The 27,337-nt window shown below is 34.1% G+C and overlaps 3 protein-coding genes across 3 annotated transcripts; 2 read left to right on the top strand and 1 right to left on the bottom strand.

Annotated features, from left to right (window-relative positions):
• Positions 1 to 611: 611 nt before the first annotated feature.
• LOC105339012 (codanin-1) lies at positions 612 to 17,927 on the bottom strand. The gene is made up of 26 exons (XM_011444393.4): positions 17,745 to 17,927; positions 16,674 to 17,452; positions 16,102 to 16,428; positions 15,622 to 15,806; positions 15,347 to 15,445; positions 15,031 to 15,109; positions 14,475 to 14,595; positions 14,153 to 14,265; positions 13,714 to 13,879; positions 13,328 to 13,425; positions 12,966 to 13,125; positions 12,787 to 12,843; positions 12,463 to 12,606; positions 11,878 to 12,044; positions 11,475 to 11,550; positions 11,259 to 11,354; positions 11,046 to 11,100; positions 10,647 to 10,774; positions 10,242 to 10,442; positions 6,353 to 6,435; positions 5,743 to 5,888; positions 4,258 to 4,550; positions 3,965 to 4,028; positions 2,093 to 2,238; positions 1,740 to 1,847; positions 612 to 1,431 (listed from the first exon to the last, which is right to left on the bottom strand). Exons 1-26 carry the CDS (start codon positions 17,844 to 17,846, stop codon positions 976 to 978), a joined length of 4,449 nt encoding a protein of 1,482 aa, XP_011442695.3. The 5' UTR covers positions 17,847 to 17,927; the 3' UTR covers positions 612 to 975.
• On the top strand, positions 6,623 to 7,980 carry LOC136276556 (uncharacterized). The gene is made up of 2 exons (XM_066088867.1): positions 6,623 to 7,189; positions 7,463 to 7,980. The coding sequence occupies exons 1-2, from the start codon at positions 7,096 to 7,098 to the stop codon at positions 7,765 to 7,767; spliced, it is 399 nt and encodes a 132-aa protein (XP_065944939.1). The 5' UTR covers positions 6,623 to 7,095; the 3' UTR covers positions 7,768 to 7,980.
• Positions 17,928 to 18,129: 202 nt separating the features above from the next.
• LOC105324260 (nuclear nucleic acid-binding protein C1D) lies at positions 18,130 to 27,108 on the top strand. Its single transcript, XM_034470098.2, has 5 exons — positions 18,130 to 18,403; positions 21,578 to 21,644; positions 23,508 to 23,563; positions 23,955 to 24,135; positions 25,390 to 27,108. Exons 1-5 carry the CDS (start codon positions 18,218 to 18,220, stop codon positions 25,464 to 25,466), a joined length of 567 nt encoding a protein of 188 aa, XP_034325989.2. The 5' UTR covers positions 18,130 to 18,217; the 3' UTR covers positions 25,467 to 27,108.
• The last annotated feature ends 229 nt before the right edge of the window (positions 27,109 to 27,337 follow it).

Here is a 27,337-nt window from a genome sequence, read left to right as displayed (position 1 = left end):
GACTGCTTTATCTCTTACAACTGGTGCTCAGATGTCTGTTTTAAATTAAGACTTTTTTCTGCAAAAATTAGGTTTTAAGTTTCTCTACCTGGCTATGTGATTCATTCAAACAACAAGAGACCACCCAGCCATTAAATTCATCTAAGAAAGTGTTAAGCCTGAATTACCAGCCAACATTTCCGCAGCGATGATTTCATTGGCTAAAAGACAGGACACTGAGAGGTGACCCCTCATTGCCAGTCATTGGATGTTATTATATCTTTTATGGTAAAGCATAGCAAAGCAGTTTTAATTTACAAGTCTAATTTTGATAAGATTGCACTAAGTATAGCTCTTAGTTTCAAATTCCCTTACCAATGTAAATGCAATACATGCGTATTTGAATTTGCTTTCTTCGACAGATTTTTAAATCTACCGTAGGTACATTAATATGAACATCAAATGATTCATGTTTTGCCTATAATTCAAGTTTTTTTTCTTCTTTCGGGTGCATTTTTTTGGTAATGCATTCACTAAGGTCAACCATAGTGCAATTATCTTTTTATCTGTATTAATATACCTCTACAAAATATGCACATTCTTAAAAAAAAAAATCTCTTTAAACCATGTTCCTGAAGAGATATTTATTAACATTTTCACAAGGGAAAAATTAAGATCACTAACAATGATTTCATACAAATAAATGCCTCTCCATTGAACTTACTGTGTTGAAAAAATAATTTTGAAATTTGACCTATAAAGTACATGTTACAAATAAGTTCACGTAGATACAATGTATATGTTTAAGCGATGTTAATTGCTGTGACTGTAATTTATAAGTGGTTTATGGTATCCATTGAACAAAGTCGATAGGTCAACAAAGATGCAGCATTACCAATAACACAGGATTTTTTTAAGCAGTGAAATAGACTAGACTCTTCACTGTCATAATGAAAGACTTCCGCAATCACAGGCTCTAATCCAACAAAGAGATTATTATTTGGGCACTGAAACATCAAGGTCTTGCATAGAAACAGACAAGCCATCAAGTTTCACATGAATGCCGTCCATTCGTTCGCAACAATTGTTTGAACATTTGTTCATCTCAGAACACAATTTCTTATTCTTGTGCAAACACTCCACCGAGTTGGATTCTGAATTACTTGGTCTGTCCTTACCATGGACTTTATCAGTTTCACTGGAATTATCAGATCTCGAATCCAAGCGAATCGGACTGTGGTCCGTTACAGACCCACCTGACTCGTGTCCTGGTGGGGAATCTAACTTAAGAGTCTGAAGTATAAGATGTGACACTTGGGCCTCCGCTCCACAAACTTGGTAGATCCACTCCAGAACATCTCCCAACTCGCACTCGTCTGTACAATGATCTGGATCGGTTTCCAGCTTTTCCACAATGTGACAAAGACAGACTGCCAAGTTTTCTACGTTGTCCTGAAAATAACAATGAAGGTGTTACAGGCTTATGTTCTACACCTTATTCATTTCAGTGACATCATTGCTTAGTTTGCCCGAGATAGTTGGATTTCAAAACTACAGCTAATTTAGGCATAATTATACATTAAGCTTGTGATCAAATTCTACATGAGTTCCTGATAGAACTTTTAAACAATTTTTCCTAAAAAAATCATTTTAAAATGTTTTTCAAAATTACTTTTAAAACAGTGGCTTATGGTCAATTTTCTGCATTTTTCTTTGAAAAATATATCATACATGTAGCATACACTGATATTTCTTAATACCTGAGTTCCAGACAGTACATTTAAACAGCTCTGCTGCAGATCACTGGTGCTCAGTAACGAAAGTCTAAGGAACATCAAAAGCAGCTCCTCAAAGTTCATCCAGGCAAACTGGAAAGAGAGATTAACTTATTTTTTTTTTTTCATAATTACATACCAATAATTTTTAAATAAAAGGAATTTAAATATTTTGGACGGTAATTCAACATGCATAGCACTGATACATGAACTCAACTTATATAAGCACTTGAACTTTACATACCTTTCCATACTTATGCAATTATGGTAAGTGTATGTTGTACACGTTGAAAAATTTGAATGTATTAAAAAAAAAGAAATCTGAATAGCAGTGATACCTTTGGCTTTGGAGAATCCTCAAGCAATTTGAGGGTGTAACTATTGACAGCTGAGGAGAATGGAATGGCGGATTTCAAGGAGCCCGTCCACAGCACCTCAAACTCATCCAAATCTTCAACTGTCCAATCCTCAGGAAAATAACACACTGGAAGATAACAATAAACCCCTTTATAACCATTTAGTTTTCAGTATGAAGTATTTGTAGGATTGTATGATTCAAGAGTCATTTGTTAAAACTTTTCCTTTAAAATGCTTAACATAAAATCTATAATATTTGTCCTTCTAAACAACATGTCATTCAATCTCAAAATCATCTATATACATGTATAGGCTATAGGTACAGTTCAAAACATAATTTTATTGTACAGGTATTCATCCAGCAATGAAATAATCTTTTAATGTTGAGATGTGCAGGAAAGGACTATATTTGGTATATCTGCCCCCAATTTTAACCAATTTTTAAATAGTGTCTAATAAAAATCAAATCTCCATAAATCATAAATCATTTTCCAGAGGATGCCTATCACTCTCATCTTGATTTTAGTCATCATTACTCATTTGCAGTTTATCTATGACGTCACCTAAATGACCCTATTCCCGCAATTTTGCAAACGAATGAAAATATTGTCATTTTTTCTTTGTATTTTGCATTCGGAAGTATAGAGCACAGGTCTGCTCAAGTACGATTTTACCGTATGTTTTTCTTCCTATAATTATACATATCATACTAAAAAATGGTACTTGAGCAAGCCTGCGCTCGATGTTTCCCAGTCGAAAAAGCATCGGAAAACACCCATATTTTGCTACAAAACATCAATTTATCGAAATAAGACAATTTTCATGACGTCATTTCTACATTATGATGTCACAGTGGTTATAACCTTTTACACACCTATTTTTAATCTGATTTCAACTATCTGCCACCTTATTTTAAAAGCTTTTTAAAAAGCTTAAATTTTGGGGGCATAAAATGCATAATACCGCACATAGTCCTATTTTTGCATTTAAATAAACATGTTTCTTCAGTTTTTCAAACTATACCAGTTTAATGTAAACAAGAGATGTTTGTAAAACACTTATGCTCCCCCCTCCCTTGGAGACCTCTGTAAAGAGAATGAATGGAAAGTGCAAATAAATGGAATTTTTTTCCTGGAATTCCAAGGGGCAAATCTCTGTTGGAAATGCTCGATCGTACCCAAAATCAAACTTGACCTAGATATAATTATGATAAATCTATATATCAAATATTGTTTGAGTAAGAGCTACCCCTGCAAAGAAAATGAACGGAAACTACAAAAAGGAATTTCTCTAAGTCCAAGGGACATAACTCTGTTGAAAATTGCTCAATTGTACCCAAAATCGAACTTAATCAACCTAGATATTGTTATGATAAATCTGTATACCAAATTTCATTCAGTATGTGCAATCTCTGTGAAGAAAATGAACAAAATCTTGGTGGACCAACCGACCGACAGAGATAAACGGACAACAGCAAAGCAATATGCCCTCCCTTCTTCAAAATGGGGCATATTAATTTTCAAAGGAGAACTATTGACAAATCAATACAGTTTAGGTTGTAAGATTTAATACCTACATACATATATGCTTCATCTCCAGCCATTTAAACATATTATGTATATAAAGTACTTATTCTGAATTGATAATTTATCAAGACATGCACTACAATGTACCAGGTACATGTACATACATGAACCTTGCACAGAAAATATTTAACTTACTATATACTCACTTTATTCTTTTCATGACTTTAAGCACATATTACTTTTCAAAAGCGTTTCTTCTAACAACTGCCAAAAAGATTATAACTATTAAAGACAAATTTCAAAATAATAAAAATATTGAAGTCTTACTTAATGAAAGACAGAGGTCAAGAATAAGTTGGCCAAAAGATCTGAAGATTCCTGGAAGCCAGTCCTGTAACAGAAAAAAAAACCCATGAACAAACAAATACAGAATGGAAAACGTTGGAAGATTTGTGACAGACAGTTCTGTTAAAAGATGAAAAGAAATGCATGTAGGCTACCTGTACAGATGTAAAAACAAAATGAAAAACATTGGGAGATTATAGACAGTCCTGAGCAGTCAATCATGTAATAAAATGAAATAATGTATCAAAATTAATGTGAAATTTCTCTGAACTTACCTGTCTTTTCTCTAAAATGGTTTTTGTCTCCACCAAGAGGTTCTTCACAGCTATTTTTTCAGGGCTGACGTTTTTAAGTATGACCAACTTCACCATATCTTTGATGTCAATAAGTACATCAGAGGGAAACCTGGTGCTATCATCATGCTCCTTGGCAATGACCTCAAAACCAGATTCAACCGGATTCCCTGACACAGAAATCTCTGCTGGGCCGCTGACAGAACGAGTCTGGTTGAGTAGCTGGGATTTCAATATCCTGTCCAACTCCAGAGAGAGCTCTGACTGGAACATTTCTAGAGCAAGAAGAAACAAACGATTTTCCTAAGTTTCAGAATAATTCAGTAAGGTGTTATGAATTGCAATTTCACACCAAATAATACCACTCAGTAATGATTTATTTAATCCAATAAAGTTATTCAGTTCTGAAGCATAATTTGCATGCTCTAAGGGTGTTTTACAGGTGTGACAAGATGAACAACATTAAACCAGCTAAAAATCAAACTGACTTGCTAAAACAAGATACATATACTGAATGTGAATTAAAATGAAATTGTTTAGAACTTTTTCCGCTCAACAAACTTGAATCTGTTTTTAAGAACATTGTCAGTGACTATACTCTGTCCCGAGTTTTTGCTTCCACCACTTTTTGCATGATATTTCAATAATAGTAAATACCTTTGTGCTCAAACTAAGTTCATCCACTAATATAAAAAATGTCCAGATTATCTGTTTTGAATAGCCCCCTCTACCGCTTCAGGTTTCAATACACATCCCGAAATTGAAAGTCTACGGAGATTTTGCATTGCAACAGCCATTAAAATAAGCCCGGATGATAACGTTAAAGAATTGCGCGATGTATTCCGAGCGTATTCCGAATGGAGAAAAGATGTAAACATTCCCCATTATAAATCTCCGTTAGGAATCTGTTTTCGTTCCTGTGAGTTTTTTTGAGTGGAAAGGGATAATTGTTCAATGAAGATATCTTGGATATATTCCCTTTTAATGATTTCAACTGTATTTCTTTCACAGGTATGTGTAATTTTATTAAAAATCATCAAAAAGCGATGGAAGCAATAACTTGGGACAGACTATAAATGTATAAGCAAAAAATTGGAAAAGTTAATACATATGTATTTCTCTCCGTACATTGAACTGTATGTATTGTACTTAGGCCAAAATAATATTACTGTTTGTTTGGAATTGCCTCCCGCCTCATTGAAATACGCCCTGTTGATAAAATTTTATTTGCAAAAGAATAAAGAACTTTGAGGACTGAGTTGAGTGATTTGAAAATTTTGGTGACGGCGGTTTACTTCTCTGTTTTTTTAAAATCATGCTTTTTTTGTACCATTGAATTAATATGAAGATCTTAATTTTTTACCAATTTTTAATTTGTTAAACTTCAAGTTTGAAAAAAAAAAAAATTCCTTCCCTAGAAACCCCCAGGCGGCATTTCTTAAAACATTTCTTAAAGGCTGGCCTTACGGACAGTGATGTGTTTATTGATCCATGAGTGGACTTTTTCCTGGGACAGGCGAGTTGAGATTTCTGTTGCGGTCTGTTTCACGGACTCTGACTGTTCGTCCGGCAGTAGCAACAGTACCAGGGCTTTGATCCTACCCTCACAGTAGCTTTTAAAATAGAACACATGCGCAAAATAAGTTGATGTTTTTACTTTATGACATACATTTTCCCTGATTTTTTTTTTTAAAAAGGTCCGTATGTTACATGTTACAAAGATGGCCAAACAATTGGCCCAAGCCAACATTATAATATATATATTATTATATTATATAATAATTAAACTTTATAATGGTTTTAATTTAAGTTTATTTATTCCTTAAGCCAAATGGCTCATCAGATACAAAGAATACATAATATATATACAATGTAAGACATAATATGTAGCAATAAACATATTAAATGCATCAAAGTATTGACTATTTTTCTATTACCCCATTATAACAAATAACTCATAACAAATGTGATCTCAAACTTCAAATATAAACATGTATATAATTAACATACATTACTAGGTAATTTTTAAAACATTAAATTTCAATATGCACAGTAGCACACACACGCAAATTATTACCTGCCCACATCTTTAGCCACCACTGCCTTGGCTTGGGCGACATGATCCTGTGCAATCTTTAATATATCATGTTGCAACTTATCCTTGAAAAAAAATGGGAAAAAAATACAAAATATGAAAAAATGATTTACAACTATTTTTAGCTACAACAACTTTGTATTTTTTGTAAATATACACAACAAATTAACATTAAATATCTCTAGCATATGATATCTGTAGTACCCCCCTCCCAACCCCCCCCCCCAAAAAAAAAAATCACTGTATAAATTATGTGTACTTAGTTATCCAGTGAAATCTATTTTTTTTCATCTCATTTCATAATACACTATATTGACAATACTATCATATAAAATACAACAAAATCCTACATTGAAGACACCATTGAGTAATTGTTGTTTCATAATAGCAAAAAAAAATTGAAATCACACAGATCAATGAATTACAAAGATCTTAATCTGATGCCCTTTTTACACCTAAGAACCAATTACTCAGACCTCTGCTTGAAAAAGGTGTCAAAGCCCACACGCTTTACAAGGACAGTGGACAAGTCCATAATTATCCCAATTACATCATAATTATGATCCCTAAATCCCTGGAACATCAAAGACACAATGTTCTGTGATCTGCATAACTAATCCCCAGTGATCTGAATTAATTGGTTCATGGCTTGGTTTAGAGTAAAAGTTGGGAGGTATAAATGAAATGGCAACCACCAGGACAACCACTCTTGGTAGTTGTCTACAATGGGGGAGGACAAACAACTGATAGCCTGTGCCATTGAAATGAATGACCTTCTTATAAAACACAAGAAACTTGAGCAGCAGCTTTCCTGTATAGGTCTGTATAACAAAAATGATTTGTTCCCCTACAGAATAAGCATATTTCAAATAAAAACATTTAGAATAAAACTTTGTATTTCAAATCTAAAAAGCAAAATCAATCAGTTACATGTATGTTTCTACATGCTCATCTGTCAAAGTTACCAGTTACATGATATACAATAAATTTAGCTAAAAATAATGAATTACTTTTCTTTACCCTCTACCTCTCCCTTACGCTTTATCTCTGTATTCAATGTATGAAATACCTTATTTGCAACTTAAATTACAGAGGCCTACATGGAAAATTTGTCAGCCAGAATATTTGCCACGCATCTCCAAGAACAAGAGGCCCTACATATTAACTACCTTCACAGAAAGTCTGCTGCAAGCTCCATAAGGAGGGTCTATCAGACCCTCAAAGACAACACCAGCAGACAGATTCAGACCCTGTCCCACAGAATAATGTGTATTCTACAGCCGGGGATCCCGACCGCTGTGGAGGATCCCATAGAGGTGTTGACAAGCCTGACAGATCGTGATGATTTGGTGCAGGAACTAACACAGACATTTTGCACTTTAAAACGTAGTTCTTGACGAACTCAAATTCGCCTGACTTTTGGTCTCTTTCAGACTGTGTTGGATAATTATTGAACTTGTAATATATTGTAAATCTCAAACACTTGCTAGTGGTTGACAAATAGTGCTATTTGAATTAAGAAAAAAATGTACAACTCTTTTGATTATTCTTTGAAATCCATATTTTCATATAATGCAATAACTATGAAAATATTATTGCAGCATTATCTTTATGGATACATACATCAATAAAATATTTAATATTTACTTAGCTTTGTTCTGTTTCCCTTTTGCAACAATTAAAAGAATTCATCAGATATAATTTTTATTCACTGCAGGAACATTAAAATAGAGTGCAAATCTTGATTTCTCTAGATACAATGAATAAAACAAGAGGCCCATGGGCCACATCGCTCACCTGAACAACAGTTCCTTGTAACATTTTATTTCATAGCATATGTTTTTTTCTATTTTAAACTTTGAACCCCTTTCTGGGGCCCCAGTATTAGTCCGGGGTTTATGGTTGGCTTTAACAACTACACTATTTGAGGATCCTTGCATTGTAATCTCACAAACTGTAGCATTGTAGTTCTCAAGAAGAAATTTTTTAAACATTTTCCATATATATTTCTATGTTAAACTTTGAACCCCACTTGGGGCCTCAGTATTGGTCTGGGGGTCTTAGGGCCCAAGTATTAGTCCGGGAGTCACAATTTTACCAATTTAGAATCTACAATAGCCAATTATGCTTGCATAGCAATCTCACAAACTGTTGCACTGTAGTTCTTGAGAACAAGATTTTTAAACATGTTCCCTATATATTTCTATGTTAATTTTGAACCCCTTCTTGGGCCCTAATATTAGTCTGGGGGTCACGGCTTCCACTATTTAGAAACTTTACAATTTGAGAATGCTTGCATAGTAATCTCGCAAATTGAAGCATTGTAGTTCTCCTCCATAAGATTTTTAAACATGTTCCCTCCTATCTTTCTATGTGAAACATTGAACCCCTTCTCCTGGAGCCCCAGTATTAGATCGCTTTTATAATTTAACGTTTTCACTATTTGAGGATCCATGTAAAGTAATCTCACAAAGTATGACACTGTAGTTCTCGAAAAGATTTTTTTAAACGTTTCCTATATATTTCTATGTTAAACTTTGAACCCCTCTTGATGCCCAAGTATTAGTCCGAGGGTCATGATTTTAACACTTTAGAATCTACAATTGCCAAGGATGTATGCATAGTAATATCCCAAACTGTTGCATTGTAGTTCTTGAGAAGAAGATTTAACTTTGAACCCCGCCTGGGGGCCCAGTTTTTGTCCGGGGGTCACAATTTTAACATATAGAATTTTCACTATACATACAAGCTTTTGTATAAATATTGGAATTTCTGGTGCAGTGGTTCTTGATATGAAGATTTTTAAACAATTTTCCTACATATTTCTATGTTTAAGTTGTAGCCCGGACCGCCTGGGGCCCCAGTTTTGGTCCAGGGGTCACGATTTTTACAATTTAGAATCTTCACTATATATACAAGCTTTTGTGTAAATGTTGGCATTTCTGGTGCAGTGGTTTTTGAGAAAGAAATTTTAAACATTTATCCTATGGATTTTCATGTTAAACTTTGAACCCCGCCTGGGGCCTTAGTTTTGGTCCGGGGGTCACAATTTTTACAATTTAGAATTTTCACTATATATAAAAGCTTTTGTATGAATATTGGCTTTTCTGGTGCAGTGGTTCGTGATATGAAGATTTTTAAACATTTATCCTATGGATTTCTGTTAAACTTTAAACCCCCGCCTGGGGCCTTAGTTTTGGTCCGGGAGTCGTGATTTTTATAATTTAGAATCTTCACTATATATACAAGCTTTTGTGTAAATATTGGCATATCTGGTGCAGTGGGTCTTGAGAAGATGATTTTTAAACATTTTTCCATTGTATTTCCATGTTAAATTTTGAACCCCGCCTGGGGCCCCAGTTTTGATCCGGGGGTCGCGATTTTTACAATTTAGAATCTTCACTATATATACAAGCTTTTGTGTAAATATTGGCATTTCAGGTGCAGTGGTTCTTGAGAAGAAGATTTTTAAAGACATGCACCCTATTTTCACTGTTTCGTAATTATCTCCCCTTTAAAAAGGGTTGTTCCCTTTATTTTAACAATTTAGAATCCCCTTTTCATAAGTATGCTTTGTACCAAGTTTGGTTAAATTGGGTCCAGAGGTTTTTGAGAAGAAGTCAAAAATGTGAAAAGTTTACAGACGGACGGACAGACAGACGGACGGACGGACGGACGACGGACAACGGGTGATCAGAAAAGCTCACTTGAACCTTCGGTTCAGGTGAGCTAAAAAACCCCAAACTTTAATATAAATCAACCACTATGGGCTGTTTGGTTTCTGAAGAGAGTTCTTAAATGCCATAAATGTTAAACAACATAAATTGTACACAGAGCCCAGTAATAACACTATTAAGTACACCCAGCCTACCTTGGCTTTCCCACTAGGGGACCCGCCAGCCTGGGACATGAGGTGGGTGTTCAGCGCCTCTCGACTCTGGGTGAGGAGAGTCTGTAACGAGGACGTGCGGAACTTCTTGATGAAGTTGGAGGCGGTCCTCTCTGCCACAAAGTCCACACATCTTCGTAGAGAGGCCGGGTGGTTGTGGAAAAAATTCTCCTCCAATTGTAGCTAAAAAACCAAATAAACAACCTTGAAACTTGCCAAACAACCTCCATATTATCATGAAATAGTCTTAATTATGGAAAATGTCATGACAATAGATCTCATTTCCTTTAATACTTTCTTAGATACATTTGTACAGTACATAAACATTTCCATGAATTGAATTACAAATTATTATCTATTTTCAACAAACTCCTTATTCAATGGTACCTGGATTTGAACATCTGATGGTTTATGAACACTTGTGTCTTCTGCAGAGATGGGAGTGATTTTTCTGATGGTTGAAGTTTTACTGCTGCTTCCCACTGCAAACTCTGTCAACAGGGTCCTTAGCTCCACTGTGCAAGCAATAGACATACATTATATACATGTACATGTTAAGATACATCAACTCTTTGACAAGGGAGATAACTTTCACTAGGATAAATAGTTTTTTTCCCTACATCTTCATCATTACTTTGGCAGTAATATCTATATAGTTTCATAAATATGACAGCTTTAGTCATATGGTTTCCAAAATCTTACATTCGAATAAAAAATCACAAGAACATTATACATGTAAATCTTAAAGATAATTTTAAGGATGTGAGATTCTGACCAAACACATACGTAAGTATGGGCAACAGGAGTAATACACACTCTGGTCCACAAATCCAATGCTATCCTGAATTAGAGATGTCAGAAGTTAAATTTCAATAATTTAGGTAGCAAGTCTTAAAGTGAAAGAACATGGTATACGTGTACAAAAGATTAAGGCAGTTAGAATAAAGCAATCAAACGTTGAAAAAGATACAGGAAATTGGATTAAAAGTATCAAATTACCAAGTGAGTTGTGGATTTCTGTTTGACGGATGACACAATCTCGAAAACATGAACAGGAATCTCAACAAAGAAGAAGCCCTCTGGTATAACAGATATCTGGAAAAAACAATAAAGCAGATTTATATACATTTTTGAAATCATTAATGATAAAATAAAAACATAAACCCAAATCCAAGATACACTCTGCTTTACAAATAATAAAATTTAAGAACTTGCATCTAACAACCAGCTAATCATTGTCACAATGAGCAGGTAGCCATAACTGCCTCGGTCCAAGTCTCTCCAACAAGCTCTAAAATTAAACAGGAAATTGTCACAAATATAACTATGAATGCACAACTACAGTTTTTTAAACCAAACTTTTCAAAGTATGTATATTGATTGTATTCTTATTACTAGTACATGTATCTGAAAGGAAAAAGTAAATTTTTATTATTTAAAAATAAAAACATGAGATATTCCCCGTTTCAATATCTGAGAAACGGAACATTTAAACAAATGTACAATATTCATTTATAACACCATTCTACGCATAAATTTCAAATGAACACAAACTGCCAGGTACATTTGTATGACTGGCATGTAATAAATCTGTACCCTTTCACAACCTCGTTTTTACCTGTGAATGACCAACAATAAATACAGTGTCAGCTGGAAATGGTCAATTTTGGGAGCCACCACATCCATCATGCTGAGGAATTCCACCACCCAGGGAACAGTGAGGGTCAGACGACTGAGGGTCAGGGCCTCTTTGATGCACTCCACCAGGTCCAGGTATGGCAAGTGCTAACAAAGTACAGTAAAACCCGGTTATAGCCAACACACTTATAATAAATTGACTCTTACAGCAAAGTCATTTTATTTCCCTTAGACTTTATTACATGTTGATAAATTGACGGATATAACAAATTATGTTTATAACGAAGTAAAATTGCCCATCCCCAGCACTTTGTTATAATCGTGTTTTACTGTATTCAAGTATGAGATAGGTTAACAGAAATTACATGCAGAATTATGACATATCCAGATCATTTACATGTACGTGCGATACATAAACATGTTTGGTCTTCTGTTCATCTTGCAACATTCTTATCTATTTGACAAACCCCTCTGTACCCAAATATCAATACAGAGACTCAACAGTTAATCCTATCTTAATAAAGCACGTGTGTTTCTTTTGTGAAAGAGGAAAGTAATGGCTTACATTTTTCCTGATCGACAAATATGTTGCTTCCATTTCATCTGGCAATTTCATGGTTGTTCGATATGGTAGGAAAGTTATAAAGCCGAGAAACTTTCCCAAAAGTCTCAGTGTGAATAAATTGGAAATAAAGACTTCTTTTAGTTCCTGTACAAAAGTTAAACAAAACAAGATTAAAAATGGATTCCAAAGTTACTGCAGAATATTGGTTTCTGAACACTGTATCTAAAATTCAAAAGTTTTGGAATACAAACACTTGAATTTGATGAAATTGTCTTAAAAGAGAACAATACTGGTCAATATGTCATGCCTAATTTCTATGCTTACATCATCAGAATCTTCATTTCCTGTTTCTTCTTCAGATATAAAGTTAAGAGAGTTCAACTGGAAAAGTAAAGTGTTCAATCATTAATCAACATACAGCAGAAAGGCTTTGTTCATGTTCATGTCAAACCACAACTGCTGACTTATGAAAACCAATGAAACTCAAAACAACATTAACAGACCTCTAAGATTTTGGAAGCAAAGGTATCACTCAGGTGCTGATTGAAAATAGTGCTGGAGGCGGCAATGATAAAGTCATGGAAGAATTCCTGACACCCTGGGAATGCAGGTACAGGGCAGGGTCCACCGAAACTCAGAGGCTTGAAAAATCTCTCCTGTAATCTGAAATGTCATGAGATAATCTAAATGAACTACATATATTGAAAGAAATTATTAAAAATGTACATATGCATATAGCATATACAATGAACTAGAAATGCCATGAGAAAATTCACATCAACTAGCTGTAATTAAGTTACTATACATGTATGCATATAACATTTGTATAATGAACATTTACTTAAACATGGTGCTGACACCTTACTTTTTAAATTTTTCTGGATTGGAGCGCTTTAACTGATTTAACAAGGCAATGTTTTCATCTCCAGTTTCAACCATCACACTGCTATCCCCTTTACACATCTGACAAAAAATAATAAAATAAAACGTAAGAGAGACTGGATGAGCAAAGAATTTGCTTTCAGTTTGTACACTTATAATCTCCAACCTCTTCCCTAAAGGCCAATAGCAAACAATTACTGACATTCATTAAAACAAGACCTTTAAAAAATTATTTGATTGCCATTTCCTGATTGGATGATGAAAAAGTACCAGGCCAAAGATATTTTTACTAACAATGAGAGAATTTTTTTTTTTATTACAATGAGGGGAAACAAACAATGATTTTTCTAAAGGTGGCCAAATTCTTACAGCAATAAGCTGGGACTGGAACAGCCTGGCAAAGTGAAGGTGATTGGAGAGTTCTGTTTTGGCGCTGACCAGAGCCCGAATCCTGTCTCCCAGGGCTTCACTGATGGACCAGCCAGGGGTCATGTGTTGTCGCTCCCATAAACGAAGAATCTCGTAAAACCCATCCCTGTTCAATAGGTTTCATAAATACAGAGAACAAAAAGGTTTAAGGTAGAGAATTAGCAGTGAAGTTATGAAGAAATTAGCTCAATAACTTGATTTAAACTTTATATTCACATCTTTAAGATTAAAAGATTATGTTTTATGCTATGTAAGACTAAGTTTGTTTGTTTTTTTTAGTGATAAATTGAGCAGAATTATATTGAAATAAAAAGAATCTAATAAATCATTGAAAAAAGTTTTAATAACTAATATAGTTTTAGTTTTACAAATTAAATACCTTTGTCTTTTAAATAAGTGAAATGTTCTGTCATCTGGGAAGTTTTTCCTGTTGTCTGTTTCTGCTTGGAATGAAACACTTCCAATTGGAGACTTTGGGTATACAGGACCAACCTGTCAAATACACACAAATGCACATTGTATATGTGTAGTTTCACATGAATTACAGTTGAAGGGTTAGTACAACTATTATAAAATAAATGACTGTATGGAATACTTTCTCATTTCCTCTGTTTTGTATCCTCCACTTCAAGCAAGATGATTTCCATTTTTAAAAAACCATCATTTTTTTTTTAAAAATAAATTTCAGGGACCTGTGTTACCTGTTGATTCTTGCTGTCTAAAATGTCCGACAACCAACTGTTCAGATCTGGAGAGAATTGCGTGATTCTTGTGTTCTCTGACAAAAGCCTTAGGGTTCCTTTATCAAGGCACTGTAGCAGCCTACAGAATAAAACAATCTTTCACTTTGTGAAGATGAGGCATAAAATTCCCTTCATTTTCTTTTAAAGATGCACCCTCCCTCCATCTCCTACATTGCATGCTAAATTCCTGTCACTTTGTGTATTTAGTGTGATTTGCCATTTGATGTAAAACAGAATAATAACGAACTGTAATTTACAGTGTATCTCATTATTTAAAATTAATTCAAGTCTTTTAAATAGATGTAATAGTTAAGAACACTATAAAGTGATGGAAAACTTAAGTTTGTATCTATTTTGCCCAGTCATAAAAGTTTTAGATTTTTCTTGTGTAAAAATGGCATGAAATCTGTTTTGAAAATGAACCAAATAAACTTAATAATTTTCTCAACAATTACAAGGTACATGTATATTTGTGATAAATTACATATTATAATGTCATGCTGCATGTCATTACCTCTTTTGTTGCGTCATAACACTAACAGCAAAAAAGACAGCATTATGAACAGTGGAAAAGAAATTGTTTTCCAGCACATCTGAAAATAGCACATCGAAGCCATTAATTAAATAACGTTCTTGTATTACATTGTACATTAAATTCTATAAATTTTTATTAGATAATACAATATGTGTATGAATGACATTTATACCTCCATTCATATTTAAAACACAGAACCTATAAGATAGTTTAAAAGAACATACCTATATGTATGTGTACTAACAACAAAACCTTGGTGTTCACTCTTCTATCAAGTTTTGCTTGTGTTTCTTACCTTCACCACACACAGCTATAAGCTCCATGTCAATACTGCGTGAGGTTAACAACTGCATCAGAAAGTACAACTCCATAGTCAGATTGGGAAATAAATTTTCTATAGATGAAAAAAAGTCCAATTATCATTCATTCTCGAACATTTTTGTGACACTGTAATCTTAAAATTTTTAACTTAACTTTTAAACCAAATATACATTACTTTTTTCCAACATAGATTTTAAATTTCTAAATTTTTTTTATAACTAGCATCTGAATATTCTCGTTTTTACTTACCACTGAGACAGGCTGAGTACAGATGTACCAACTTATCCAATTCAATTCGGTGTGTGACCTCAGCTATGTCGGCCACGACTATGTCTACAGTGCTCACAGAGCGATCCAGTAACTTGGTAGGTGTATTACAGGACGGAAAGTCCAGGCCCTCAGATTTGTTTTGAAGACGCTTGGCTTTCTCTCTCCTAAAAATAAAAGTTGTCATTTGAAGCAAAAGGCACTAAAATAAATAACAGAGGAACATTCACTTATGAAACTAAATTCTTTGGAATATTCACACTCATCATCTAATTGCAATAACATCAATAAAGGCAAAAAGCTTGGTAAGATCATATCATCAAAATATTTTTTGACCAATTTATTCTTGCTCTAAAATGGGAGCTTTGCTGAAATAATTTGTATTTAATAAGTGAAACATGTCCTGCACATTTTTACAAGCACCATCCACCAATAATTTCTCTCATATTGCAGTACATTAACCTGAGTAACTCTCTTTCCTCCTCCAGGTGACTTGAGTCACCACCAGGATTGCTTTCCTTGTTTTCTGTAGATTCTTGTTCTATGAAGGCATTTGTCTGTCTGCGAAAAGGCTTCCCCGAGACAGGGGTAGGGTTGATTCTTCTTGAGGGAGCGTTATTTGACTCTGTGGACCCCTCTTGTTGACCAGCACTCACGGTGGTGAAGCTAATTCTACGAGACTTTGTGATAGGATTAGATTTCAGTGCTCGAGGAGTGTTGTCAAAGTTTGGGGAATTTCTCAAAATCATATTTGTTAGATTGCCCTTATCCCCTGCAAGGTCATGCATTCTATGAAAAAAGAAGTAAATGACATGATTAACATGCTAGATAATTTTGAATAAAAATGTCATACATCATTTGAAGAAATTCATAGCATAAATGACAATGCAATATAAAGCATTCTGATCAGTGATGTAAACATGTAAAGTTCATCAAAAGGTTCATGTTCATCTTAAATCTATGGCAAGACAGTCTGCTCACAGGATAGTAATTATATAAATGTTAGAAAATACTGAACATCATTTCATTCTAACCTCGGTGTGACTGGTTTACCATCTCCCCCAACAGGTGGAAACTCATCTGTACTACCCAAGCTAAACACGGGGGCTGTCTGAATAAAATTTCTATAGTCAGATTCAACTGAATGACGCTTCTTGTGGCCAGACTTTACTTGAGTGGCAATAGGCAAAGGAGTATTGTCAGTGCACCTCTCATTTTTTCTGCCAGAAGAAAAAGGAGAATTCTTCTTCTTCCCTGAAGAGTTTGATACTTCTGGGGACACTATGAACTCTCCAAGACTGAATCTATGTCTTGATCTGCCATCTTGATTACTTTTGCTTCCACTATGTGGAGTATTGCTTTTACTACCCCTAGATTTATGGTCCTTCTCCACTGAATTCCATCCTGCAGGGAAGTTCTGGCTTTTAACAGATTCCCCTATGCACACAGCTCCTGCTTTTCTGTCTCCTTTCCCTCCGTTATCTTGATTTGAAGGTGTTTTCAAAGTGGGTGTTCTAAACTCAGTTGATGTGTTAGGGGAGAAAAATGAGCCACTGGTTGGTTTTATGTCATCAATTCCATCGCCAGGGCTTGCACCAAAAAGCTGAACTCTCTTTGATGATGACGAGGAACTTTTATTTTCGTCGACACATTTCTTTATCTTCTGAGCTGAAGGGGTTTTAGCAGGTGATGGTGTTGTTGACTTTGAGTTTTGTAGAAGATGTATTGTTTGATCCCGTAGATAATTCAAGAAAAAAGGAATGAATTCTTGATGCAAATGGTTGAACTCAGTCAGTTGAATTGGAATATTCTCCTAAAATATAACAAAAGTATATCGATTTACATTTTCAATATACTAAACATAAGGTTAAACAATCTTGCAAAACTAAAGATTTATTTTATCGATTACATCAGTATTAAATGTACTCTGTAAATAAGGGTATGGCAAATTTAAGTGTATATTACACCATAGCCCACCCTATTTTCTTCTGAAAAATGGAAAGGCATAGCCTACAATACATCTTGGATGTAGGCTATGCCTGTTAACTTCTCTATAGAGAATATAGCCCACCCCATTCCCATATCCCAATAACTTAAGTACGTGCCTTCTGTGTAACAATCTCATTAGTTGGGTTTCTTTTCAAAAATGACACCAGGGTGTCCACTGGAAGCTCTCCACTCAAAATATACTCTAATATTGATGCCATATTGCGTTAAACAAGAGAATGTTTTCATTTGTATTCCCGCCATCACATCTCCATGTGGAAATTTCCGGTTGGCAGTTTTTAGACAACTTGTTCTGTAATTGAAAATGCCTTAAAATACATTTATTGATCTGATATATATTATTATAAGGTTTTTTATAACAATATTTTCAAATAATGAAACTCTATTCTGTCAACGGAGAATTAAGATGTTTTTTTTCATTTTCTTTAAACTATTTTCCCGGAATTTCAATCAGTTCATTATTCATATTCACAGTGCGCCCATAGCTTCCGTTTTATTTTTCACACGAGGATATTGACTTGTTATTTGTATTTGGTACTTCTTCGTCTCTTGAAATGGGTGACTGATATGTATGAATATATATAGGAGGAACATTAACAGTTTTTTTAAAGAGAGCGCTATGGCAACAAACAAAAAAACTGCGAACATCCCAGATGAAATAAAAGAAAAATTAGCGTCTTTGGACACAGCACTTGCACAGATAGAAACTGTTTTTCAGCCTTTGCTAAGAACCAGTCAATCTGAGCTCTATGAAAAGGTGAGGTTTATACTAGAAAGAATTCATGAATCTTCTGAAATTTTTATGATTTGTTCATAGGGAAGAACCTTGTCCGATCTATTTTACATGAACAGGTTGGGCACAACCTCCCGTTTGGTGGTTTGAGTCCCATTTGGTGGTTAAATGCCCAAATGGTATACCTGCTTTACCTACCAAATGGGACTCATTTTTCATTCATCGCGGATGACGTTTTTCTGAAGAAAAAGCGCATCGTGTTTACCATCATACTTGCCAACCTCCAACATGTGAAAATCTGGTCATGACCAGATTTGGAAAGTAAAAAATCTGGTCATAGCGCGTAACGACATTCACGACATATTTACCATGCACTTCATAGGTATATACAATAGAAATATGTTTAATAACTTATGTGTAATACTTTATTGCAAAGAAGCATTTTAACTAACAGTTGCTGATTTTGAATTTTGTAAAGTGATCTGACCCAGGAAATGGTAGGTTGTGTTCAGTTAAAAAAAAATGCAAAAAGAGTTTCTGCTACATAAACCTTGCCTTTGAACTCTGTAAATGATGGCATGAAAGTTGTAAGTGACTTGGAAAACTTTTGTGTATTAAAAAGCATTCTATACATGATTTAGCGTTTTTGAATGTCAGATCATTTTGGGCACACAATCCAATATTCAAATGTGCGTTACATAGAACACAAAAGCCTCGTTTTGTACACGATTACTTTGTTTTACCTATGGGGATTCATTTTCCAAGATATGTTGATAGGTACAAAAATATCGTTTTCTTTTTGTTGGTTTTGATTCCGCTGGCCCTGATGAAGACCTTTTCTTATTGAAAGCCATCACATTTAATGATTTAAACTTTCGGTTAGTCAAAACAACTCACGATAATAATTACACTTAATGTGTCTGTTCTTGCCATCGGCATTGTTTACGCGTTACGTAAATCCAAGCTCAGCTTGGGTTCATAACTGGAAGTCACACGCGCAACGTAATTTACGAACCAAATCCAGAAATAAGGAGATTTTCGGGTTGTTCGACAAAAATCGGGTGAAAAGCATGACCCGCCGGGTCATAAAAAATAATCGGGTGAAGGGTCGAAAAATCGGGTGTGACCCGACGAAATCGGGTCAGTTGGCAAGTATGCCGGGGCTAGTACTCTGACATGTTTTCTTCATTATAATACACTTGTTTAAAAAATTCTATGTGTCGATTTTTCCGCACGGGCGTTTAGAAAAAGATCAAAATGTTATGCATCCCGGAAGTCGCGTATAAACAAAGTGTTTCTGTCTCCAAAAAGATCAATTTTATTTAAAAAAAATGACATGGCCTCATTCTTTTGATTCCTATCATCCGGGCAAATGAAAAACAATTGCAGCCAATCAAAAGAATGATTTGTAGGTGCACGCCATCACCTAATTTTAATATGGGGGCATGTTCGCGCAATAAAATAATTTTCACTAAAAAGTACTTTAAATCTAAAATATCGAAAATTTTTAACTCTAAACTAAATAATGACTTAAAACCTTGTACCTTTGGTATTTTTTTAACAACCTGACTGACTTTAATAGCAGCATTTTACTAAATTAAAAGCAAGTTTAGGCCTCCATACCTAAATTAAACATTCGACGTACGTCAGTATTTAGATGACTGTTTTCATTGGCTCCAATTGTTTTTCACTTGCCGGATGATAGGAATTAAAAGTAAAGAGTTCGAGGAATGAGGCCATGTCATGTTTTAAATAAAGTCGATCGTTTTGGAGACAGAAACACTTTGTTTATACGCGACTTCCGGGATATATAACATTTCGATCTTTTTCTAAACACCCGTGCGGAAAAATCGACACATAATTTTTTTTTTAACGAGTGTATTATAATGAAGAAAACATGTCAGAGTACTAGCCCCGGTGGTAAACACGATGCGCTTTTTCTTCAGAAAACGTCATCCGCGATGAACGAAAAATGAGTCCCATTTGGTAGATAAAGCAGGTATACCATTTGGGCATTTAACCACCAAATGGGACTCAAACCACCAAACGGGGGGTTGTGCCCAACCTGATGAAGTATTTTAATATAATTTAAAATTATGCTTATCATGATGAATATTTAAAAAAAACACCCAAAGCAGGTGTTATTTTATGTATTGTATATGTTTTATGATGTGACCATTTGTGCAGGTTCAGCAGGAACTACAGATACATGTATCATGCCCATTATCAGCAAATATAGACCAAAACTGACTTGCTCCTATCCAAAACATCATGCCTTAACCGAATAAAATAACCCCGACCTATCCCAGAGTTTGCAAATAGGTCCATAACCTTCATTCCAGCTTGCTTCCACTCCATTACCAACTTCTCCAAAGTCAACTTGAATCAGAATGTAGAAAATTATGGAGCTAAAATATTTGGATAACTCGAATAATACTTTGCAACAACTTTTTGTTCTTTTGTTCCTTGTTATTTGAGAGTTTTTTTTTTCTTGCTACAATCTTTGTTTTCTATTTATACTATATGAATTAATTAAAGTGATATCATTACACTTATATTGATATGACAATAAATTTCCTTATCTTTAAGAACCTGTAACAGAATTAGGAAAAATGTTTATCACCTGAAAAATTGCAGTTTACAATGAAACAGTGCAGAACATGTAAATGTATCTCAAAGAAAATACTGATTCTTTACCCACTTTAATATTTTACCCCAGGTTAAGGTTAAATAGGTCTTATACAGCTGACTGTCAAAGTCTGCGTTTCTTCACTTTCTTGGTAAAAACAACGAAAAAGACATGTAAAAAAGACCAATCTTGGTTTTGCTCTACTTGCAAAGCCTTTGTGATGCTCAAAACAAGGAAAAAGGTGTTATGTCACTGTTACAATTAAAATTCAGAATGAAAGGTCAGCCTTTTTGGCATGGGACTACTGGGAGTGAAGAAATTCTAGGATGTAGCTAAAAACATATCTTGATGGATGGGGTTTCAGCTTATTCTTTTTCCACATACATCATTAAAACTCACTAATCTTGCCTTCGTGAGTTGCCATTACAAGAGTTGTTGAAAGGGGTTGGATCATCGTCAGATACCAACGGGTGATTGCGTCTGGGGCTGGATAGGTGTCACCCTAATCTTCAACTTAGCTTTATGGTTTGAAACAGATTGAAAATGAAAAAAACTTTGTTATTTTTTAGCTTGATGCAATGGATAAAGCAAAGTTAGAGTTGGCGGGGGTTTACACGATCAACTCATTATTCTGGAGTGAGTACAAGCATGTTTTATTTTCATCATCATTGTAATTTTTTTAAAAACTTTTTATCGTTTTTAGCTTACCTGAGCCAAAGGCTCAAGTGAGCTTTTCTGATCACAATTTGTCCGTTGTCTGTCGTTGTCAGCATTGTCGTCGTTGTAAACTTTTCACATTTTCATCTTCTTCTCAAGAACCACTGAGCAGATTTCAACCAAATTTGGCACAAAGCACCACTAGGTGAAGGGGATTCAAGTTTGTTCAAATGAAGGGCCACGCCCTCTCTAAAGGGGAGATAATTAAGAATTATTGAAAATTTGTTGGTATTTTTCAAAAATCTTCTTCTAAAAAACTATTCGGCCTGAAAAGCTTAAACTTGTATGGAGGCATCCTCAGGTAGTGTAGATTCAAGTTTGTTCAAATCATGGTCCCTGGGAGTAGGGTCTGGCCACAATTGGGGGATAAAGTTTTACATAGGAATATATAGAGAAAATCTTTAAAAATCTTTTTCTCAAAAACTATTAGGCCAGGAAAGCTCAAATTTGAGTGGAAGCATCCTCAGATAGTGTAGATTCAAGTTTGTTCAAATCATGGTCCCCGGGGATTGGGTGGGACCACAATGGGGGATAAATTTTTATACAGGAATATATAGAGAAAATCTTAAAAAATATTCTTTTAAAAACTATTAGGCCAAGAAAGCTCAAATTTGAGTGGAAGCATCCTCAGATAGTGTAGATTCAAGTTTGTTCAAATCATGGTCCCCGGGGGTAGGGTCTGGCCACAATTGGGGGATCAAGTTTTACATAGGAATATATAGAGAAAATCTTTAAAAATCTTTTTCTCAAAAACTATTAGGCCAGGAAAGCTCAAATTTGAGTGGAAGCATCCTCAGATGGTGTAGATTCAAGTTTGTTCAAATCAGGGTCCCCGAGGATAGGGTGGGGCCACAATTTGGGGATAAATTTTTATACAGGAATATATAGAGAAAATCTAAAAAAAATCTTTTAAAAGCTATTTGGCCAAGAAAGCTCAAATTGGCGTGTTACTATCCTCAGATAATGTAGATTCAATTTTATTCAAATCATTGTCCCTGAGGGTAGGGCGGGGCCACAATGGGGGATAGATTTTTATATACAGAGAAAATCTTTAAAAATCTTCTTCTCAAAACTTATAGGCCAGGAAAGCCCAAAATTGAGTGGAAGCATCCCCAGATCGCATAGATTCTAGATCAATAATAGTCCAGGGGTAGGGTGAGGCCACAATGGGGGATGAATTTTTACATAGGAATATACCGGTATAGAGAAAATCTTTTAAAATCTTCTTTTTAAAGACTATTTGGCCAGAAAAGCTTAAACTTGTGTACAGGCATCCTCAGGTAGTGTAAATTCAAGTTTGCAAAATCATAGTCCCTAGTGGTAGGGCGGGGCCGTGATGGCGGTTTGAATTTTTACATAGGATTATATAGAAAAATCTTTAAAAATATTCTGGGAAAGTTTTTGGTCCAAAACTCAGTACTTAGTGTGAAAGCACAAGTTATGCAGATTTAAGTTTGATGAAACCATGATTCCCTAGAGAAAAGTTGGGCCACGAAATGGGGGGGGGGGTATATAGGAATAGAGAAAAATCTTCTTACAGGTACAACAACAAAAGGGGCTTGATATTCATCCCAAAAAAAGAGGTGGATAAAAATTGGCAGATTTTTTAATCTATTTTAGCAAGATCTACTTAGTTGTCAAGATATTTTGATACTGTAAAGCTAATTTGATCAGAATTTAGGCAATTGTTGCTCAGGTGAGCGATGTGGCCCCTGGGCCTCTTGTTTGAGTAAGTTTCAACAGCAAATGCATATTCATAATGAGATTTGATTTCCTTTTCAGCATACCTGAACATTTGTGGAGTAAACCCCAAAGAACATGGAGTTAAACAAGAATTGGTAACTTCCATTTATTTTGTAGGCATAAATCTTGCAAGGTTATACCATGTTTGATTGCAACTACATATTGAGGTTCAATTGAAAAAATACTGTTTATATCCTAGTAAATGTGTTCATTTTCATTAAATATATCAGAAATAAATTAACCTCGTAATTCTTAACTTTTATGTCAATCAAACTCAATATTGAATTGCCACTGTTTGAAATTAGCACAGCGACTATTAAGGAAATCTGACTTAGTATAACTTTGTTTCATTTCATAAGTGCACATGAAATAGCAATTTAACTTTGACATTTTCTAGTTTAGTTTTGCAAATTTGTCAACTTCATCACATATATATCAAAACGCAGTTGTGTTTTTACGAGCAGTTCATTAAAAAAATTATTGCAGGACAGAATTAAGAGTTACATGGATCGAGCCAAAAACATACAGGACTTGGCTAAGGCTCCAAAAATTGACAAAGCAGCATCCAAGAGGTTTGTAAAGAGTGCTTTGTGGAAGGCTGCCCAAAAACAGGCCAGTGAAGCAGACAAACAAGGGGAGACCACTCCTAGCACAGATAAAACTGAAGGTATACAAAATAGTTTTAAAAACTACAGATACCTTTTTTGTCATGAATCATGCATAACTTTTGAATTTTCAAAAATACATGGGATGGTAGCATTTAAAGCTATACACGCTATAATTTGCGTCAATTTTGAATAAAGGAGAAAATGTATGTGTTTGATAACTAATAAAAGTTACCTTTATGCTGTTAATTATAATGCTCAATACGAACACGTAACAAATATATCAAATATTAAACAATAAAAAATATTTATTTTCCTGCCAGGAAAGTAATGCCTCCACGTGAATATCAATCTATCACGTGATATCGACAGCTTAATTTAGTCTATCATACCAAAACTGGTGAAGGGTCAACATCTTCATAATTGTGATAGTTTCACAAAGGAAAGGATATTTTCAGTAAAGCATAAATTTGTCCGATATACGAGTACAAACAAAAGAAAAAAATACAAGCCTGTGAGAAGATATGAATACTTCCTTTAAAAAAATGACGTAGACCTGTGTTTTTCCCCTATGTGCTATTTATAGATCCTATAAGTGTTAATGCAGAAGTAAGGGTATTGTGAATGACAAACGTATTTTACTCATTATACATGTATGTATTTCAAATTAACAACTGTTAAGCATATTAAAAATCAAGTTGGTTATTTAATTAGGCAAACAATAACGACCACCTAGTTCTCCGCGGACATGCGCAATGAGGTCGGTTTCGCTCTTCCTTCATCAATATTCATGAAAAGGTATATTTTCCTGGCAGGAAAATAAACAATTAAAAATCCATATCTTTGTAACGAGATGGAATTCACCATTGTAATTTACAGATTAAGGATAACTTTTATAAGTAGACAAACACATGCGTTTTCACTGTCATTCAAAATTGACGTAAATTATAGCGTGTATAGCTTTAATTATTAGTTTATTAATCCACGTCATCAAAATTCCAGGCTATATATTGTTTTTATGTCTGTCTAAAATAGCATTAGTCAAATTATGACCATCTTAGCTTGACTATATATTCAAGGTTAAAGGAAAAAAAAACTACCAGTAAATTGATAAATATCATGGTCATTTAGATGTGTATGGTTAAATTAGTGTCATACAATAATGCTGTGCTATAAAGCAATGATTAACACTAAATTCATTTTCCAACCAATAGATGTCGCTTTCTCTTATTCATTGTGACTATATAGAACAGGAGCATAAACAATTTTTTTTAAAGTTAATTTTGTGCCATTATTAAACTTTTTTATTTTTTCAGCCCCATCAACTTCGAAAGCTGACACAGAAGATTCAAAGAATACAGAACCACCGTCAAAAAAGAGGAGAAAAAGATAACCCGATCATCTAAATGTACTTTTGTTTTATTTATATTAAATTCCACGCTGTTGGAGTCGGAAAAAAGACCTCAGAGTATATTCATTTACATTTTAATTTGAAGAAAAACTGAAGTCAGCAAAGAGCTATTGCAATTTTTGTAGAATTATTTCTTATGGTACATGTATACATTCATTCTGTCATCTTAAATTAGCTCTTAGTTTAAAGAAACTAGTGAGGTAAGAATGCAATGATTCGCCTTTTGACATATTAAGATTCGAGAAAATACTTGAAAGCTTATAATACAATGTACATGTACTGGTAAAGATGTGTTTCCATACAGTACTTGAAGATAAGTTGTATCGAGTGCAGTTTGATTTAACAATAACTTTCAAATTTGCTATTCTAAAGCATACAAGTGTATTGAACTAAGTTTTTAGTATTTAAAAATATAAACACGTGATTATGTTAATGTTTTTATTTTTATTATACAAATGAATTGTAATGACTGACTCAATAAACATCTGTTATTACTAGTTTAACTGTATCATTACCTGGTTGTTGATAAGCTTGCACACTTTAAAGGGACACTAATTTTAATCAAATACAACCTGTAACTGGATCATTTAGTCAATACATGTTCAATGTATATATATTTCATATCAGTTATTTAAAATAAACAAAAGAGACGGTCAAATCGCATAGCTTCATTCCTACAGGAAGGTCTTTTAACCACATGTAATTTTTAAAGAACATTGACAATCAAGATGGCGCAAATGCCCATTGGATTAATAATGAATTTTAACCAACACAAAGAAAAAAATACATGTAGGTCCAAGTGTTGATGGTACGTATCAAACTACTGACCAAGCTAAAATGCCTTTTGAATAGGGGACACATATTATGATAATAACAACTAAGAAAATCTCTTATTTCTTTCTTTATCACAGAAATTTCAGAATTTCACCATAAAATACAATAAGTGAAGAAAAAAAATCAACCAAAAAACAAAGAAAAATCACAATTCCGATACATGAACATACTGTACAAAAATCACATTGGCTTTACCTTAATGATAAATAAATGTACGGCGAACTTAATACAGCTGTATGTTTGTAAAAATTCTTGAACATTGAAACATTTTTTGGTTGTTGAGTAAAAACTCAAGATACATCTTTTTGGACGGTGTAACTTCAAGGTAATAACTATAATGCGCAACAAAGAAATTCCGACACTTCATACGTTTGGTACAAAATGATTACCAGTATAAGAGAATCTGTGTAAGAATCTAGCTGTTGTCATGGTGATTAAATTATCTCACCTGAACTCCATTTTGAAAAAAAATAAACTTCGATTAAAACCATGCACAGCATAGACCAACCATTGAGCAAAAAAAAAAAAAAGATTAAAATGAACTAAAAAATAAAAGATGAACATTTCATACCACCTGTAACAACCTTAATATCACATTCAACATTCTTGCTCCTGAAAACAAAAGAAACAAAACAAAGCACCATCTTAATCATACAAACTGAAAATTAAGACTATGGAATTGTGGGATGGACATTCATAACATATACATGTATCTTGTAATGGTGATCTCTTTTTTCTGTACATAATGCACTGTACTACCAAGTTTACAATGAAAAAAAAAAATAGAAAAGAAAGCTATAATGCAACAAATGCTCAAAAATGACCCAACATGAAATCTCATCAACAAATGTGTAATTGTATGGATATTTATAAAATATGTTTTTCATGGAGAAAATGTGTTCAAACTGTTGGTGCATTTTTGGAGAACAATGTAACCAATTCAGATGATAGAGCAATTGTTTTAATGCACAGTACCCTTTTGATTAACGTGAATCTTTGTGATATAGGCAAAGTAAGGA

This window comes from Magallana gigas, chromosome 6, assembly GCF_963853765.1.
Source record: "Magallana gigas chromosome 6, xbMagGiga1.1, whole genome shotgun sequence".
NCBI classification, from domain to species: domain Eukaryota; kingdom Metazoa; phylum Mollusca; class Bivalvia; order Ostreida; family Ostreidae; genus Magallana; species Magallana gigas.
This window is presented reverse-complemented; position numbering and strand designations above follow the sequence as displayed.